This window comes from Myxocyprinus asiaticus, chromosome 26 (genome assembly GCF_019703515.2).
Source record: "Myxocyprinus asiaticus isolate MX2 ecotype Aquarium Trade chromosome 26, UBuf_Myxa_2, whole genome shotgun sequence".
Taxonomy (NCBI): Eukaryota; Metazoa; Chordata; class Actinopteri; order Cypriniformes; family Catostomidae; genus Myxocyprinus; species Myxocyprinus asiaticus.
Window position 1 is genome coordinate 14,745,272 of NC_059369.1, and position 17,638 is coordinate 14,762,909.

The 17,638-nt window shown below is 37.7% G+C and overlaps 2 protein-coding genes across 4 annotated transcripts in view; both read left to right on the forward strand.

Moving 5' to 3' along the window:
• Positions 1-1,308: 1,308 nt before the first annotated feature.
• LOC127416967 (60S ribosomal protein L35a) lies at positions 1,309-5,079 on the forward strand. The gene is made up of 4 exons (XM_051656623.1): positions 1,309-1,473; positions 1,622-1,774; positions 3,982-4,126; positions 5,016-5,079. The coding sequence occupies exons 1-4, from the start codon at positions 1,463-1,465 to the stop codon at positions 5,037-5,039; spliced, it is 333 nt and encodes a 110-aa protein (XP_051512583.1). The 5' UTR covers positions 1,309-1,462; the 3' UTR covers positions 5,040-5,079.
• A 3,071-nt stretch (positions 5,080-8,150) lies between these two features.
• LOC127416946 (ATP-binding cassette sub-family C member 5-like) overlaps positions 8,151-17,638 on the forward strand; it is a 41,305-nt gene continuing 31,817 nt past the window's right edge. The window contains exons 1-2 of one of the 3 annotated variants that reach the window (XM_051656551.1): positions 8,151-8,274; positions 10,406-10,594. In XM_051656551.1, the coding sequence (XP_051512511.1) occupies positions 10,475-10,594 (120 nt within the window). In that variant the 5' untranslated portion in view covers positions 8,151-8,274; positions 10,406-10,474. Of the gene's footprint in view, positions 8,275-10,265; positions 10,288-10,405; positions 10,595-17,638 lie in introns of those variants that run through there. The other 2 variants (XM_051656552.1, XM_051656553.1) reach the window with 2 other exon arrangements.

Genomic DNA, 17,638 nt, shown 5'->3' on the forward strand with positions numbered 1-17,638 from the left:
GGAAACGACTTATTTCAAAATAAAAGCCTCCGACAACCAGACGAAGCTTGAAGGGGCATACAGTTAAAAAAAAACAACAAAAACAAAAAACAAAAAAACACCCATGTCGTTTTAGACTTACACTGACATCTAGGGGCCTGGATCATTCAAACACAACTGTTTATATATTATAAACTGTTACTATATTTGTAATACCAATAAATATTTTATCCTTAATGTCAGCGGTCGAATCGTGGAACACTTCCGCGTTCAGAAAAAAGGCAAATATTAGGACAATAAAATCAGGTGCACAATACAGCAGTTTCGAGAAAATAAAATAGAATAATACCTTACAATATAACTGATTATAAAAAGACAATTAGAATAAACACAGTAAAATAAAATCAATAAATAAACAAAAAATTACATTAATTTGACAATTTCACGATCACAAAGTTTCACAATGTATGACAAGGCTATGTTTTCATAATAACACGATAAGACTTGTAAAGTAAAAAACGATAATATATATATTATATATATATATATATATTAGAAATGGAATCAGAATTTTAAATGAAGAGACAAAAAACAGTCTTAGTTCTATGCAGTCATTATCAAATTAGAGTAACTGGCTGAACAAAATAAGCTACTCAATAAAAGATACAAAAGTTTGCAGTTCCACAATTATTCATTTTAATCCTAAAACAAATCTAATGTATTTTTGTTCATCGTTACTGTAAGGCTTTGTGCAGTTGATGTCTGTGAAATGGTATTTAAAATAAATTAAAGTTTCTTTCTTTCTTTCTTTCTTTCACTTACTTTTGATTAATTCCTTAAACGTTTTTAAAAAAATTCTTTCTAAATAAAATCAATTCACATGTAAATATCGTAAGGCTTGAGTTTCAGTCAGGCAGATTTTCAGACACCGTGAATGACATTTCCCAGCATTCCATCTGAGCGGCCTTTTCCTCCATTTTTACGTAAGATTCAGGTGAGCGTTTGAAAACTCGACTTTAAAATGTGAAAATCTAGCTTTGTAAAATATAAGTCAATCAAAGATTTTTACAAATACATATGTTAATATCAATAAAATTCACGTTTCGGAGACTTGCTTAGTTTTGTGGCCTAAGATGGTTTGGATTTTGAACGGATTGTGTGAACGGGTCGGTTCATTGGCGAAGCTGCAAGCAGATTGATACGCGCTCATAACTCAGAAAGTTATCAAAACATTCTTTTTGTTTATGTTGTTTCTTTATTAAACCTGGTTTAAATGTGTTAGTAGTTTCTGTTCAATAGTCTTTAAGCTTATTTTCTAAGTACATTAGCTGCATGGTAATAGGAAGACAAACGTCAAGTTTTTGATCTTGCTATTGAAGTTAATCTATTTCACATTAAAGGGCTGCAAATGTATTGGGGTTCAGACTAAATGTCAATGTTATTTTGTGTTTTCAGGTTGAATTAGCCTGGTCAAAGCATCATCATGCCTGGAAGGTAAGACAGAACTGTAAACTTAATTGACATGTAGTTCAGAACGGTGATGAAGCTGATAAGTGTATCTAGAAGTTTACATTTTTCAGTGTTGCATGTCACATAGATAGTTGGTGTCCACTGACTATTTTCTTTTTCCACCAAACACCAGGCTGTGGAGTAAGGCCATCTTTGCTGGCTACAAGCGTGGTCTGAGGAACCAGCGTGAGCATACAGCTTTGCTCAAGTTAGAGGGAGTGTACAACCGGGACGAGGTTGACTTCTACCTGGGCAAACGTTGCGCCTACGTCTACAAAGCAAAAAAGTAAGCGATGCCATTGAAGGGCTTTGCTGCTGTAAGGATGGAGGCATCACTTCATGTAACGTGTGTGTGATCATGGTTACCTTTTTGCAGTCATGACATATTGTATTTTTGATGCTTCATTACAATGGGATGATGCGATAGGACGATGTAATCCGATATCGACAATATCTTACAGATATCCCAATTCCTATATTAACACTCATTGACAGACTATGTTCAACAATATTGGGAAATGACAAAACCATGGAGCTGGGAAGTCACCAAAAATATGAAATAGTTGCCCAGGGTTTGAAATTGGCACCTGTGAGTCGCGACCTGCCAAATGCGGGATATTTATTTCATGTGCAGTGGTGGGTAATTTCGCTCATCCATCTGCCACTTTGGTGGGAGACCTGCAAGACGTCTCTTAGTGACACAAGACAAGAAATGCTGTTAGACAAAGACATGCTTGAAGAAACACTTTATTATATTTTAGAAAAGACGACAGTAAAGCCACCGATGCGTATGTCTGATTCACTGTTTGTTGAGGTGTGCAATGGGGACGTGTCTAGAGGAACACGCCCATGTTAAGAGTTCTCGTGCTTTTCCAGTCATCTGAAAGCTGCTTGCAATAATACTATTGTCTGTGAGAATGCTGCAAATGACCTCAGACCATATCAGGAGGTTGACTATGTAATCGGATATTGTAATAGTTTTTAATAAAAATATTGTGAACATTTCTTGCATATTGCCCAGCCCTACATCCCAATCACTCTGGCTGAAAAACAGACGAGTCTATATGCAAGCTTTTTATTTTTCTGTTAATGCTTTTTCAGAAGTTTCACATATTAATGTCACAACTTAGTAATGTCAAAAAGAGAAACAAAAACAGATGTTTTTTTGTGTTCAAATATAATAAGTCCTCATTTTCACTCAAATGTAAGCCATATGAAAGTTCATTGAAAATTGTAGACTGATACTTAAATAAATTGTGTTTAGATTAAGTCCTGTGGCTCACTTGTAAGCCTACAATTATGAACGTTAACAGAAAACTGTTGGCTAGTACTGTAAATTGAAATGAAATCTAAAAAATACTTTTTCAAATAACCATGCATGAGCAATTTGTCGTTAACTTAAAACCATTTCAGCACTGACAGTCTCTAAACACTTTTTCTGATGAAGCGCTTGTGTCCAGCATCCAAAGAACATGTCTTGCAAGGTTGCTTTGAATCGTGTGATGTGTGCATGTTTTCTTTTACGTCTTAAGGCTTGCGTGTGTTTTTTCCGCTTTCTGGGTTGTCTTACACACTGTCAAGCACTCAGCCTTTGAAGTATACTCATTTGACTGTGAGCGAATATGGACGCATTCGATGGATGCGCGCTACAGCCGTTTTGTGATACTTTTTTAGAATAGTGAACAGTTGGCAATGTACACAGATGAGGACTGTCCTCGTGGCGAGAAAATCTGGGCCGCACGCTGACAGTTCGCACAGACTGTTCAGATGACGAAATTTGCATCACGCATATTGTGCATGATCAACTGAAGTGGACTTTGGTCTTTACCTTCCATTTGTTTTATCAAAAATAAACAAATTTGGGGGCCTGGGTAGCTCAGTGAGTATTGACGCTGACTACCACCTCTGGAGTCGTGAGTTCGAATCCAGGGCGTGCTGAGTGACTCCAGCCAGATCTCCTAAGCAACCAAATTGGCCCGGTTGCTAGGGAGGGTAGGGTCACATGGGGTAACCTCCTTGTGGTCCCTATAATGTGGTTTTTGCTCTTGGTGGGGTGCGTGGTGAGTTATGCGTGGATGCCGCGGAGAATTATGTGGGCCTCCACACGCGCTATGTCTCCACGGTAACGCTCTCAACACGCCACGTGATAAGATGCGCGGATTGACGGTCTCAGACACGGAGGCAACTGAGATTCGTCCTCCGCCACCCGGATTGAGGCGAGTCACTACGCCACCACGAGGACTTAGAGCGCACTGGGAATTGGGCATTCCAAATTGGGGAGAAAAAAATAAAATAAACAAATATAAAATAAGACTATTGTCAAAACGCCTGCCTTTGTGCACGACTGACCCGCCTGCTTTTGCCTTAAACTCGTAGTCCTGTGCCACAAGTCATCTAATATGAATGCAGATCTAAAATTGGATGTTTTTAGAAGGTGTTATTTTCCATATTTTTGGCAGTGTTTCTTATGTGAATTCTGTTAATTGTCTAAAGGATCACTGCAACACCTGGTGGTAAGCCCAACAAGACACGCGTCATCTGGGGTAAAGTCACACGGGCCCATGGAAACAGTGGAATGGTTCGCGCCAAGTTCAGGAGCAACCTTCCCGCAAAGGCTATTGGGCACAGAATTCGTGTGGTAAGTGTTTTTCTCTTTTGTTTCAATTAACAGTGTCTCACTCAAACATATGTATGTTGCAATAGTATGTTACAAACATTGATTTATTTTTTACATTGACTCCCACCCCCCTCAATCCCTCACCCCCCAAGGTAGGGGGCAAAGAGGTAGTTACCCTCAAAATGAAAATTCTGACATTCACTCATGCATGTTGTTCCCATCTTTAAGTGGAACATGAGATTTTATTTAGTATGTTACCCTCAGTCACCATTTACTTTCATTGTTTAAAAGGAAGATGTAATAAAAGTTTGTGGTGACTGAGTCGTTCTGCCTAAAAACTCCTTTTGTGTTCATATAGGTTTTGAACGACATGAGTCCTGTTGCAAGTAGTTGCAGATAACCGGCATGTGTTACTAGGTTTCTCAAGAAGGCATTAGTTGAGGTTATTGGATAAAACCTTAAATGTGTTTAACCTTTTGGATTTTCATTTCTTGGTTGATTTTCGTTCAAAGTGATTCACTAAATCACTGATTGCAAAAACAGTGCAACCTGGGTAGAGGGTTCTTGTTGTAATTCTCTCACCAGCACTACTTGGTCAAAGCCATATAAAATAAAATAAACTGCCACCAAAAGCACACCTGGGAGTGATATGGTACATTTTTGTAAGGGTTATGCTGTGTTTGGGCACAAATGCACGACATGGTAATCTGCCATTCAGAGTTCTTGTTCCAGAAACTCCTGAGAATAGATTAGATTTCATTGTGCGTGTTTTTCTTTCCCCCTAGAATGCAAGTCTAAAATGTTGCAATTCTTGTGATAAAACATACCAAATGCAGCTGCTAAGGCCATTTGCTGTGTGAAATTCAGTTTTTATCAATTGTGTTAAATATTTTTCTTCTTTGTTTTTCAGATGCTGTACCCATCTCGTGTGTAATGTGTTTTTCTGTACAGAATAAAAATTTGGTCCAAAAATTCCCTGTGGTCTTGTTTCATGACTTTTATGAATGTTTATACACCGATCAGCCACAACATTAAAACCACCTGCCTAATATTGTGTAGGTCCCCTTCATGCTGCCAAAACAGCGCCAACAGGTGCCAGATGGGCTGGTTTGAGTATTTCTGTAACTGCTGATCTCCTGGGATTTTCACACACAACCAAAAAACATCCAGTGAGCAGCAGTTCTGCGGACAGAAACGCCTTGTTGATGAGAGAGATCAATGGAGAATGGCCAAACTGGTTTGAACTGACAAAGTCCAATTATCTCAGATAACCGCTCTGTACAGTTGTGGTGAGAAAAATATCTCAGAATGCTATTCTGAGATGCGGGTTGATGCTGTTTTGGCAGCACAAGGGGGACCTACACAATATTAGGCAGGTGGTTTTAATGTTGTGGCTGATCAGTGAATTTAGTCTCTTCAACCGATTGCAACATCTGGAAACCATCTTACAAATGAACACTTATTCACTGTAGTTTTGAAGTTCCAGTAGACTAATGTGTAAAAAATAAATAATTAGAGGTACTAGACAAGTTTCATAATGAACGATACTTCCTCTTGGAAAAATCTAACTTAACACTTTAGGACTTTGAACTAGAATTTGGTTTTGGAGAAATGCTTGGCTGGTTAGAAACTGAGCAAACGCATTAGGATTCATCTTCAAAAAACATCGTTCATCATACAGGTTTCTTGCTCATAATTTAGTATTTATTTAAAACAGATTACAGGGACATTAGTTTTAAATGATCAAATAGTGAGTAAATTTGGTTTCTGGATGAATACAATCAACTGTCACGAGACTGGACACATCTTTATATGATCAAATTCAGCTTCTGAGCCACCTTCCTGAAGACTTACAGGTGCATCTCCATCAATTAGAATGTCATGGAAAAGTTCATTTATTTCAGTAATTCAACTCAAATTGTGAAACTCAGGTATTAAATAAATTCAGTGCACACAGACTGAAGTAGTTTAAGTCTTTGGTTCTTTTAATTGTGATGATTTTGGCTCACATTTAACAAAAACCCACCAATTCACCATCTCAAAAAATTAGAATACATCATAAGACCAATAAAAAAACATTTTTAGTGAATTGTTGGCCTTTTGGAAAGTATGTTCATTTACTGTATATGTACTCAATACTTGGTAGGGGCTCCTTTTGCTTTAATTACTGCCTCAATTTGGTGTGGCATGGAGGTGATCAGTTTGTGGCACTGCTGAGGTGGTATGGAAGCCCAGGTTTCTTTGACAGTGGCCTTCAGCTCATCTGCATTTTTTGGTCTCTTGTTTCTCATTTTCCTCTTGACAATACCCCATAGATTCTCTATGGGGTTCAGGTCTGGTGAGTTTGCTGGCCAGACAAGCACACCAACACCATGGTCATTTAACCAACTTTTGGTGCTTTTGGCAGTGTGGGCAGGTGCCAAATCCTGCTGGAAAATGAAATCAGCATTTTTAAAAAGCTGGTCAGCAGAAGGAAGCATGAAGTACTCAAATGTCTTGGTAAACGGGTGCAGTGACTTTGGTTTTCAAAAAACACAATGGACCAACACCAGCAGATGACATTACACCCCAAATCATCACTGACTGTGGAAACTTAACACTGGACTTCAAGCAACTTGGGCTATGAGCTTCTCCACCCTTCCTCCAGACTCTAGGACCTTGGTTTCCAAATGAAATACAAAACGTGCTCTCATCTGAAAAGAGGACTTTGGACCACTGGGCAACAGTCCAGTTCTTCTTCTCCTTAGCCCAGGTAAGATGCCTCTGACGTTGTCTGTGGTTCAGGAGTGGCTTAACAAGAGGAATATGACAACTGTAGCCAAATTCCTTGACACGTGTGTGTGGTGGCTCTTGATGCCTTGACCCCAGCCTCAGTCCATTCCTTGTGAAGTTCAACCAAATTCTTGAATCGATTTTGCTTGACAATCCTCATAAGGCTGCGGTTCTCTCGGTTGGTTGTGCATCTTTTTCTTCCACACTTTTTCCTTCCACTCAACTTTCTGTTAACATGCTTGGATACAGCACTCTGTGAACAGCCAGCTTCTTTGGCAATGAATGTTTGTGGCTTACCCTCCTTGTGAAGGGTGTCAATGATTGTCTTCTGGACAACTGTCAGATCAGCAGTCTTCCCCATGATTGTGTAGCCTAGTGAACCAAACTGAGAGACCATTTTGAAGGCTCAGGAAACCTTTGCAGGTGTTTTGAGCTGATTAGCTGATTGGCATGTCACCATATTCTAATTTGTTGAGATGGTGAATTGGTGGGTTTTTGTTAAATGTGAGCCAAAATCATCACAATTAAAAGAACCAAAGACTTAAACTACTTCAGTCTGTGTGCACTGAATTTATTTAATACACGAGTTTCACAATTTGAGTTGAATTACTGAAATAAATGAACTTTTCCACGACATTCTAATTTATTGAGATGCACCTGTAGTTCCAATCTTGATTAGCTGGTTGCTGGTCTACAGGAATGTTGCCCTTCAGGAGTTGGCTACCCCTGATACAGAGTGGCATCTTCTGGATATGTGGGCAAGCTGTGACACATGGAGCAAACAGCACAATAGATGAGTCCAGTAGCATAGTCACCACCATGGCTTCACATATAATATGGTGATCACTTCCTACACAGTCACCACATCTAACACGTCTTCATGGAATTATGTAGGGCTTAAGTAAAAGATATTGATAGGCTGTTGTCATTTGAGGATGCTGTTTAAGTGTAGATATGATTTCGTTTGTAGCAGGGGAATAAGCTAATAGTGTCGCAGTATTAAGGTTAATTTCCCGTAAAAATGAGGAATGTTTTGCGCAAATAGTGCAGTATTACCATCACACACGCTGTACTTTCTAAAAAGGTAAAATTCCACTATACGCGACGAAGAGCACGCTTTCCCTCACTGCAATACTCGCGTTTGACTGCAGAGGATGCGCGCGCCCTTCTGTGTAGCGATAAACTCCGCCCACTGAAAGCGCACTGACGCGTTTACTGCGAAGGGAATTGTTCGTATTGTAGTTCCAACACACAGCGTGAAGGTGCAGTAAACGGTCAATCACACTACATTTCCCAGCCATGCATCCGTCTGAATCCTTCAAATAGCTGGTTTATAACGAAGTTGTTTTGCTTTATCCGCTGTTGAAGAGCCGCAGACCGACAAGAGAGTAGAACAGGTATCTGCCGCAACGGACACTTTTATCTTTTATTTGCTATGTAAACTAGGATTTATCGTTTAGTTAGCCTTGCATGTGACAAACCTGCAAATCTGACTCCCTTCTATAAAGACATTTTTTTTCTGTGATGTATTTTGACATCATTAGAAATGTCCTGGCAAATGTTCGAGATTATTTACGTTATAGAAAATTAAACAGAGAATGAAAACGCGGCTTCATAAGAAAATTGTGCTGCAGTAATAGACATCGTGCAGCGCTGTGTCTTATATCCTGATGTAAGTGACATCTATTGTCTCGGGACAGTTGCGGTAATGCGCTCCCTTTAGACACGGCATTTAAACGCGTTTAACTTGTGCGATTGCAATTGTTCACCTTTACCAAGAGTCGTAGATGGTTATAGAATAAGTGGGAACATTTCTCCAAGAAACGCGGAGCATAACAAGGGGATTTTTACGGTGTGTGTGGTCCTTAATCTTTAGACTATCCTAACCTAAAACCCTAGGAGGAAAACAAACACGGGCAGACGTATATATCATCAGATTGGGTCATGTTAAATGAAATTGTGTATAATTTCCCTTGATTGTTTTAATGTGAAAGAGGCTGAAGAGGATGTTTTTGAAGCTTGTGTGGTCGGTCTGTTGTTTTCCATCAGTATCTGTCCTGGAACTGTTTGTTCTCTTCTGCGCTGGAGGAGATGAGGGACACTCGAATTAACATGATAACATCATTTTAAACTTAAAGTTGATCTAACGTCATCATTTGCGACGTGGTTGTACATAGAATGTTCTCCGGATAAATGTACAGTTTCTGTAAATAAATCGTATGTACATTAATTATGCGAGAGTATCTATTGATTAAACCCAATACTGACCGGAAAGGCCGAAAATATAAACGCCGACTGTTAATGAGTCATAAAACCTAGTGAGCTGCCTACCGAGGCAGCATCATAGGAGCGAGCAGGATTTTTTTGGCGATCATGGGCAGGTGAATATCACAGGCTGTCAAGAACCCAAAATCTAAAGAATTAGGGAGCTAAAATTAGCTTAAAGAAAATTGGACTGTTTTGGGGACCATTACGATTTGTGTGTGTGTGTGTGTGTGTGTGTGTGTGTGTGTGCAAATGTTAAAAATTTAAAACGTAACGAAAAACAAACAAAGATTTTTAGGAGAATATCATAGCTCTGTGGGTCCATTCAGTGCAAGTGAGTGGTGACCAGAACTTTGAAGCACTAAAAAGCACATAAATACGGTATAAAATAAATCCATAAGACTCCAGTGGTTTAATCCATGTCTGCTGAAGTGATATGATAAGTGTGTTTAAGTAACAGATCAATATTTATGTAATTTTTTTACTATAAATCTCCACCAGCACTTACTAGTGAGTAGCGATATGTATGAAGAATGTGAAAGTGAAAGTGGAGATTTATAGTAAAAAAAAAAAAAAGACTTCACTATTGATCTGTTTCTAACCCATCATATTTCTTCTGAAGTCATGGATTAAACCACTGGAGTCTTCTGGATTACTTTTATGCTGCGTTTATGTGCTTTTTGCAGCTTCAAAGTTTTGGTCACCATTCACTTGCATTGTATGAACTTACAGAGCTGAAATATTCTTCTAAAAATCTTCGTTTGGGTTCTGCAGAAGAAAGAAAGTCATACAGATCTGGGATAGCATGAGGGTGAGTAAATGATATGAGAATCTTTCATTTTTGGGTGAACTTTAATCATCTTAAAAGTAGGCATCATTTTCATAATGCAATATAGCTGTATATATTTCTCCCATGCACATTTTGAGGTGATGCTAGAAATGCTGTCTCACTAATATGTTTTTGAGACCTAGCAATTTGTATTGAAAGTGATGCTATTCTGATAACATAATTTTTGGAGGATCACTGCTAAGAACATTAGATAAGTTTCACCAGATTGAATGCTGAACACTAATTTTAAAAGAACGATTGACCATCCAACCATTTACCTACAAATACAGCAGTAACATCTTCTCAGACTTCAAAGGTAGGTTTAAATTGGATAAAAAGGGATTTGCACGTATAATGTGTTAGATCAGTACCGACTAAACATGAGTAACATTTCCTTTCAGGTTAGTAACCCATCCTTGTTCTTGTCTCTTTAGATTGGGTGACTTTGACACACAAAGCTCAGAGTTGAAGCAACAAAAGCGCTCATATGTTGGTAAAAGAAGATGAAAGGACATGATTTGGGAAAGGACTGTCTGGCATCTGGTTCTGCGTACAGGGCCGTACCGTCCAGAGAGACCTTACGCGGGACAGAGGGAGACCATATCGACCTGTCTAAAGTCCAGGTAAATCACCCACATGCTGTATGTCGGATCTGAGCATTGTCAGGTTTTTGATAGAAAATCAAATCTTAGAATTAAAATATATTTTATTAGTCCCTTTGCAAGGAAAACACATACAGACAACCACCAAACTATAACAATATATAATGATACATGTACATACATAATCAATACCCTGGCCGTATCCACCATCGACACTGAGGAGGACACGTGACACATTCCCTTCGATATTCAGAATAGCAGTCAATCAGTATAGAATGAGTCATTTCTCAATGACTCATTCTAAATGTTTACATCTGGCCCTCTTAATCTTGAATATTTGGTTACAGTACAACAAACTCTAATATCACCCACCACATATACTCAATCCAATGTAAAAATACCCACCAGGCCCCTAAACACTGCATATTGTACATAATGTGTGATAATATACTGTCTAAGATTGATTTAGCTTAGATGAAACTGTAATAAAGTACTGTTCTGAAAACCTCTGTTTTTCCACGTCTATCCACGTTTCATTTTGGCCCTCTAGTTTATGCTTAATGATAACCAAAATATATCTAAAACTTTGAACGTGGATCTCAACTATTGTCCTTCTTTTATAGTCAACGTTAGTCTTATCAACTTCTGATTTTGATCTCATCAGATCCATCTATAACAAGTACATCAGTAATGCTTGTGTTTTTTGAATAAATAAATAAATATATGCTGTGGTCTCAGGCTTGGCTAATGTGATTGTTGATGTTTGAAGACTAGCTAATGGACCTCAAGTGTCTGTTGAAGGGGATTGTGGTCATTCTGACAAAGTCATATGCTTTATGGAGCACTAAACAACTTGCACTGAAAGGCTGCAGCCATTGTTTGTGTTTGGAAAGGTAGCCACGGCCTTTGTGTTCATTTTGTCCCCTCGTTTTTGTCCCTTACCCTCCTACCGTCAGCGTTTTTTCAGAGGGTCCTCTGCTGCCTACAATTTTTCTTTGTCTTTTTCCATCACCCTCTCTCAAACTCTCTCTCTCTCTCTCCCTCCCTTTTTCTCTCTGTGTATCTCTCAACCACTCAGTATACCACTAGGGATGCCTTGTGTGCAGAGGTAGTGGTTTTGATTGGCTGCTCACCCTGCACTTAGAAGCTGGATCTGTTTACATAATCTAGCCCCGCCTTATTTGGTACGGCAGCCTGTTGTGCTCTTGAGTTCCGGTGATGCGAATAGCAGCTTTGCAGCTGATAGGCTGATGCCCCCCTTAGGCTCAAGCAAGCTATATGCTTGTGCAACGTGATCTAGGAGCAGGAAGGGGAAGGGGGGGATCTTGCACGTGCTGAGGAGCATTGCCAAACCATTCACGACAGGCTTCTCTCATTCATCTAATGCAGCCAGACGTGTACAAGTCTTCACTGTCTTTAATTTTTCCATGAGTGTTACCTCGAGGTACTTTAATTAACATGAGAGTTATGCAAAGAATTTTATTTTAAGAGTTTTGCATGGTTGTGTAAGGGACAATTACACAAAAATACTGTCATTTTCCTTTTTCTTTTCTCACCATTTCTTTTAAGTAATTCTTGCTTCAAAGTATACCCAGTCTGTCTCTGGTTTCAAGATTGTTCTGTTCTGTGCCTAACTTCTGCATTCTGATCAGTCCCAGATAATGTGCCTGTGTCCCATGAGAGCTTGTGACAGAATTGCTAAAGCTGGGCGGATTCATGGGGTGGTTGACAGAAGGAAAGTTACCTTAGTATATTTCTGAGCATTTTACTGTTATACCGAAATCAATTTAAATTGTCCTCTATACACTTCTGTCAAAAATGTGCCCAATTAATCACAAACATCTGTGAACATATTCTCTTTTAGTTACTCTCTTCTGCAGTTAATATGTTTTACATTAAATAGTATACTCCCAGTGGTTAAAACCTAGAATTGAAGCACTTTATTGTATTGTTCAGGTTTACTGGATCTGCTCCTGTGGGCAGAATCAATGAAAATCTGCTTTATTGAGGGCATTTGTCTGTTAATACTTCAAATAATCCAACCTTTTTTAATTCATGATTGTGACTAGGTCAGGTTGACATGTTGGCGATATATAATATGGACTTATTTTTGACATATTTATGAAACATTGAAGAATGAGTTAAAGTAAACATGAAATGGCATTCACAACCTATTTTACTTTTGTAGTGTGATGTATTTCCAAGTGAAACAGAATATTCGATGTGAAAAAATGTAGGACAGGACTTGGTGTTAAACCATCAGGAATTGATTGGATTTTGAACAATGGCCGTTCCATAAGAGAACAGAGCCAAACCTGAATGTGAGGTTCCAGCTGATTATGGAGGACTACTACCCTATTGAAACACCACCTGCACTGACTTTTGAAAAGGTTATTTGTTGTGAAGGTTGGGGATTTCGTCTCTTGGGGAGTGAAGATCAACTATACCTATTTAGAGCATGTCAGTGTATCCCAACCATAACATTTCTTTTTCAAATCTATCGTAAACCGGCGGGTCAATATAACAGTATTATTATACAGTACATTAACGTTAAATTACAGCTTTGTTTACTATTGGCAAGAATTTTGAAAGGCTGCAATACTAACAAAAACTTGGCAGCCAAGGTTGTAGCACCGCCAGAAAGCTATTTTCTATGGGTCAGAAATGAAGAATTTGCCATTACTCATGGCAAAAATACCTCCAAAAGTGACAAAAATGACCTTGAAATTTAAAATCTGTGGGCAAAAATATCTGAAAAATAGACATTTCATTTCAAGATCATTATATTTTATTCTAAGCCTAGTTTTACATATAATATAAAATGTTATTTGATGTTGATTTAATTTATAGGAAGGAGGAAATACTGTATCCAGTATATTCTCAGTCTGATTATTCAGATTGTGAACTTATGTAAAGGAAAATAAATAAACTGAACAATAAAAGAATGAAATGTATAATTTTCATTTTATTTCGAATAAATGCCTTCATAAATATTGAATGCACAAATTCACAAATACAGCTCCTATCTGTTTAGCTGAGGCTGCAGTGGGCCTACCATATGTGTACCTCAGCAGTAGGGATGCACGATATATCGGCGGCCGATATATTATTGGCCGATAACCGGGAAAATCTAAATATCACAATGGTGCCGATAATTAAATTGCCGCCAATATTTTTGCCGATAATTTGTTACGGTTTATTTACTTGAGGCTGAAATTCTCGGACTGCCTGCGGCATCTTTCCTTCAAGCAGATAGTCGGGCACTCTCAAGCGACAGTGTGCGCAGTGTTGCCAACTTGGCGAGTAAAAGAGCCATCAAGTGACAATTTTAGTGACTTTTGTAGTCTGCTTTAGCAACATTCTTCCACATCTGGCAACACAAAAGAACATCAGCTCTATGGAGAATGTCTAATTTTTCTCTGTGTTCTGGCGCCCCCTGTGTTTCAAGTAATATGACTGACCTGCATGCCATCAGAAGTTGGATTTATCTGCATACTGATGTTATATAAATCAAATGACTAAGGAGCTTTCATGTTGTTGGTATTTGTTGCGACTTGTTTTTCAATCTCAACCACAATTCATGTGCATGCCCCTCCGTTTAGAGAAGAAAAGTCTCTGTGCTCTGGAAGAGCATTGAGAAATTATCTAGCAGGGTGAGAAAGAGAGAGAGAATGGATATGAACCCCTGATCTATAATAAAGTGTAGCGATAAGTGATATGAACAGATGAGGTGTCACTTAGGGCTGCCCCCGACCAAAGTTTTTCCTAGTCGACTAGTAGTTGTTAGTTTAAGCGATTAGTCGACTAGTCGCACGTTTATGATATGAATTTAATTACTTAAATATATATATATTGGGGGGGGGGGTCAGAAAATGGTTTGAGTTCCAGGGCTGAGAAAGAATGTTATAAGTAACATTGCTAACAATGTTCTTCATTACAGAGAAATATTAAACCGTAATAATGAGCCTTTAAAATATACATTTTACAAACGCACGCACGAAGCGAGCCGCAGCGACACCGGCAAAAACGGTAATGATTCTGAATGTGTCGGAAAAACCAGCAAGGACACTGTCTGAACATTTGGTTAATTTATAGAGAGAAATGCACATTAAGGTTGTGCCGACAGACGATGATCTCGGGGATCGCCAATAGCTGATGTCTTTGACGATGTCAAGACGATATTTGGCTCGTTTTCCCATTAATGTATTAAATTATTATTATTAGGCAATTATTATTATCAAATTAATATTACAAATAATTTGCCCGTAGACACACACACACACATGTGCTTGAAGAAACACTTTATTATATTATTAAGAACAGAAGACAGAAAAGCGTCTATGCGCATGTATGTTTGTTCGGAGGCGAGCAGTCTCGTGGCACATGCGCATCTAAAAGATTCTCACTCTTTCTTTGTTTCTGTCTTCCGATTTTTTTGTTTTTGTTGCAAGAACAGTATCATCTATGAGTGCTGCAAATGACCTCAGACATCTCATCTCATGAGGTGTTTTGAGTTCAGTTCGTTGTGACCACAACTCTGCAGCCTATACATCTGTGATCAAAACATAAAATAATACAAGAACACCTTGAACCATGATTTATATTTCAGTGATTATTATCATCATTATAATTATTATTTTTACATTTATAATTGTTTTTATGACTTAATTTGTGTGAGTAATGTTCCGCCATGATGTTAAGATGCATTCTTGCCTGACGGTAAATGGAAAAGTGTGTGTGTGTGTGTGTGTGTGTGTGTGTGTGTGTATATATATATATATATATATATATATATTATTCTTTTATCACTTCATTATTTTAATTGCTTTCTCGTTTCGTTTGGAGTGCAATTTGAATTTAGAAATTGTATTTGATTTAAGTTTTTCGTTTTTTAATAAATTAATTAAATTTCCAATGCAAAATCACTAAAGCAAGAATATTCACCGATCCCTCAGCCCAGGGGTTGCAGATGTAATTGGATATTGCAATATACACAGGGTTGGGGAGTAACGGATTACATGTAACGGGATTACGTATTTAAAATACAAAATATTAGTAACTGTATTCCACTAAAGTTACAATTTAAATCATTGGTAATTAGAATACAGTTACATTCAAAAAGTATTTTGATTACTGAAGAGATTACTTTGCATTTTATTGTCATTTGTTTCATTTAATATTTAGTCCTTTCAGATGGAAAACATTTATACATATAAATGATGTGATCCAAAGTGCATTTGAACAGCGGTGAAACACTTTCTTATGATGTGTTACATTCATACGAGCAGACAGTGAAGTAAGATTGAAGTAAGTTTAGAGCAGAAGAAATAGAGATAAATCTTGTGTAAATTGTCATCTTTATGCTAAGCTAAAATGCTATTTCTAGCCATTTTACATGCACGTTACCAGACACGATCATATTTTTTATCAAGAAAATTCACGTTGGATCATAATTTCTTTTTTTCTAGTAAGACCTTTGATATTAGGGCAAAAATCATATTCTAGATAATAATTTTTTTATTGTTTTCCTGTAAAAATATCTAAAAATCTTTAAAACAAGATCAACTAGATTTATCTTGTTTTAGAAACAACACTGCATAAGATATTTAGGTTTTTCAGAGAATGTATTTTTAACATGTGTATTTTATCTTACTGTACTGGCAGAGTTTTTATAGTCAAAACAAGTGAAAAAATCTACCAGTGCTGAAGAAGTAATCCAAAGTATTTAGAATATGTTACTGACCTTGAGTAATCTAACAGAATACGTTACAAATGACATTTTACAGCATGTATTCTGTAATCTGTAGTGGAATACATTTCAAAAGTAACCCTCCCAACCCTGTGTATATACAGTATATATACATATACACAGGGTTGGGAGGGTTACTTTTGAAATGTATTCCACTACATAATCATAAATGAGGGAACAAAATGAATTTCACACACATGATGTATTTTCCCAGACAATGAAATACCCAACCGGTAGAGAATGCACAGATGAAGTAGGTTCTTTGCCAGAGAAATGTTGCCCTTCGTAACTGTCGTAAAGCCATTTTTCAAAAAGTTGAACAACACTCATTTTAATTGCACTTAATTTTTTTCCAGTTTCATTTGAATTTTTAATTAAAATAAATAAAAGATAAAGTTCAAAGTTTGAAATCAAGGTGTCTTGCTTTATTGTGTAGGCTTAACCCTAACCCTGCTTTATGAAAATTACCCCATAGTGCCACCTAGCATCCAACCAGCAGTAATACCGGTGTTCGTTGGTTTCCTGTTTTCCAACCGACCAATCAAAACTTGGTTGACCAAGACTCTTCTCATTCACTAACATTTGGTTGACTATTAGGGGGCAGCCCTAGTGTCACTGTCAAAAAGCCACTGTGACACAGTAACACTGGCACAAATAATACACACTGATGGTTCAGCATCACACTACAGATATGTTAAAAAAATAAGATATATTACAAATTATCTCCAAAACAGCTCCACTTGAGGCATTATTAGGCATATATATCCATGTTTAAAAATAAATAATAAAAAAAAACATCCCTAACGCTACACCGCTGCCTTCCCTGGTTACTATTGCTAGGATAATTTTGGACTTTGTCATGGTTCAATAATGCAGTTTAATTACAAAAACAAAATAAATAATAATAATAATAAAATAAATAGAAATCCCCCCCCCCCCCCGTCTGAATGTTTGACAAGTTAAATTAGTGATGGATAAATGATTAGTAGTTAAATACTAATTGTTAAATCATTAGTGCAATAATAAAAAAACACACACACACACACGTATGATTCTACACCTTTAAAGAATTGCCGAAGCTCTTTATGCCAATTCATTTACATATGTAAATTTGACGTCTTGCGTAATAAATGACATCATCACGTGATTTAGCTACTTTTAGCGACATTTCAGCGAGCCTTTGGCAACTTCGCATGAGAAATAGTTGGCAACACTGAGTGCGCCTGCGCATACACAGCGTTTCTGTGTGAGTGTGAGCCAAGCTTATGTTGCTCTGTGAGGATTATTTCAACATCTCTGCACCTTGTTACGTTGTT

What these genes read in the sequence shown, in the direction of transcription:
- LOC127416967 (XM_051656623.1), top strand. An exon ending in TACGTCTACAAAGCAAAAAA is followed by an intron (nt 1,775 to 3,981) that starts GTAAGCGATGCC and finishes AATTGTCTAAAG; the next exon opens with GATCACTGCAACACCTGGTG. An exon ending in TTGGGCACAGAATTCGTGTG is followed by an intron (nt 4,127 to 5,015) that starts GTAAGTGTTTTT and finishes TTTGTTTTTCAG; the next exon opens with ATGCTGTACCCATCTCGTGT.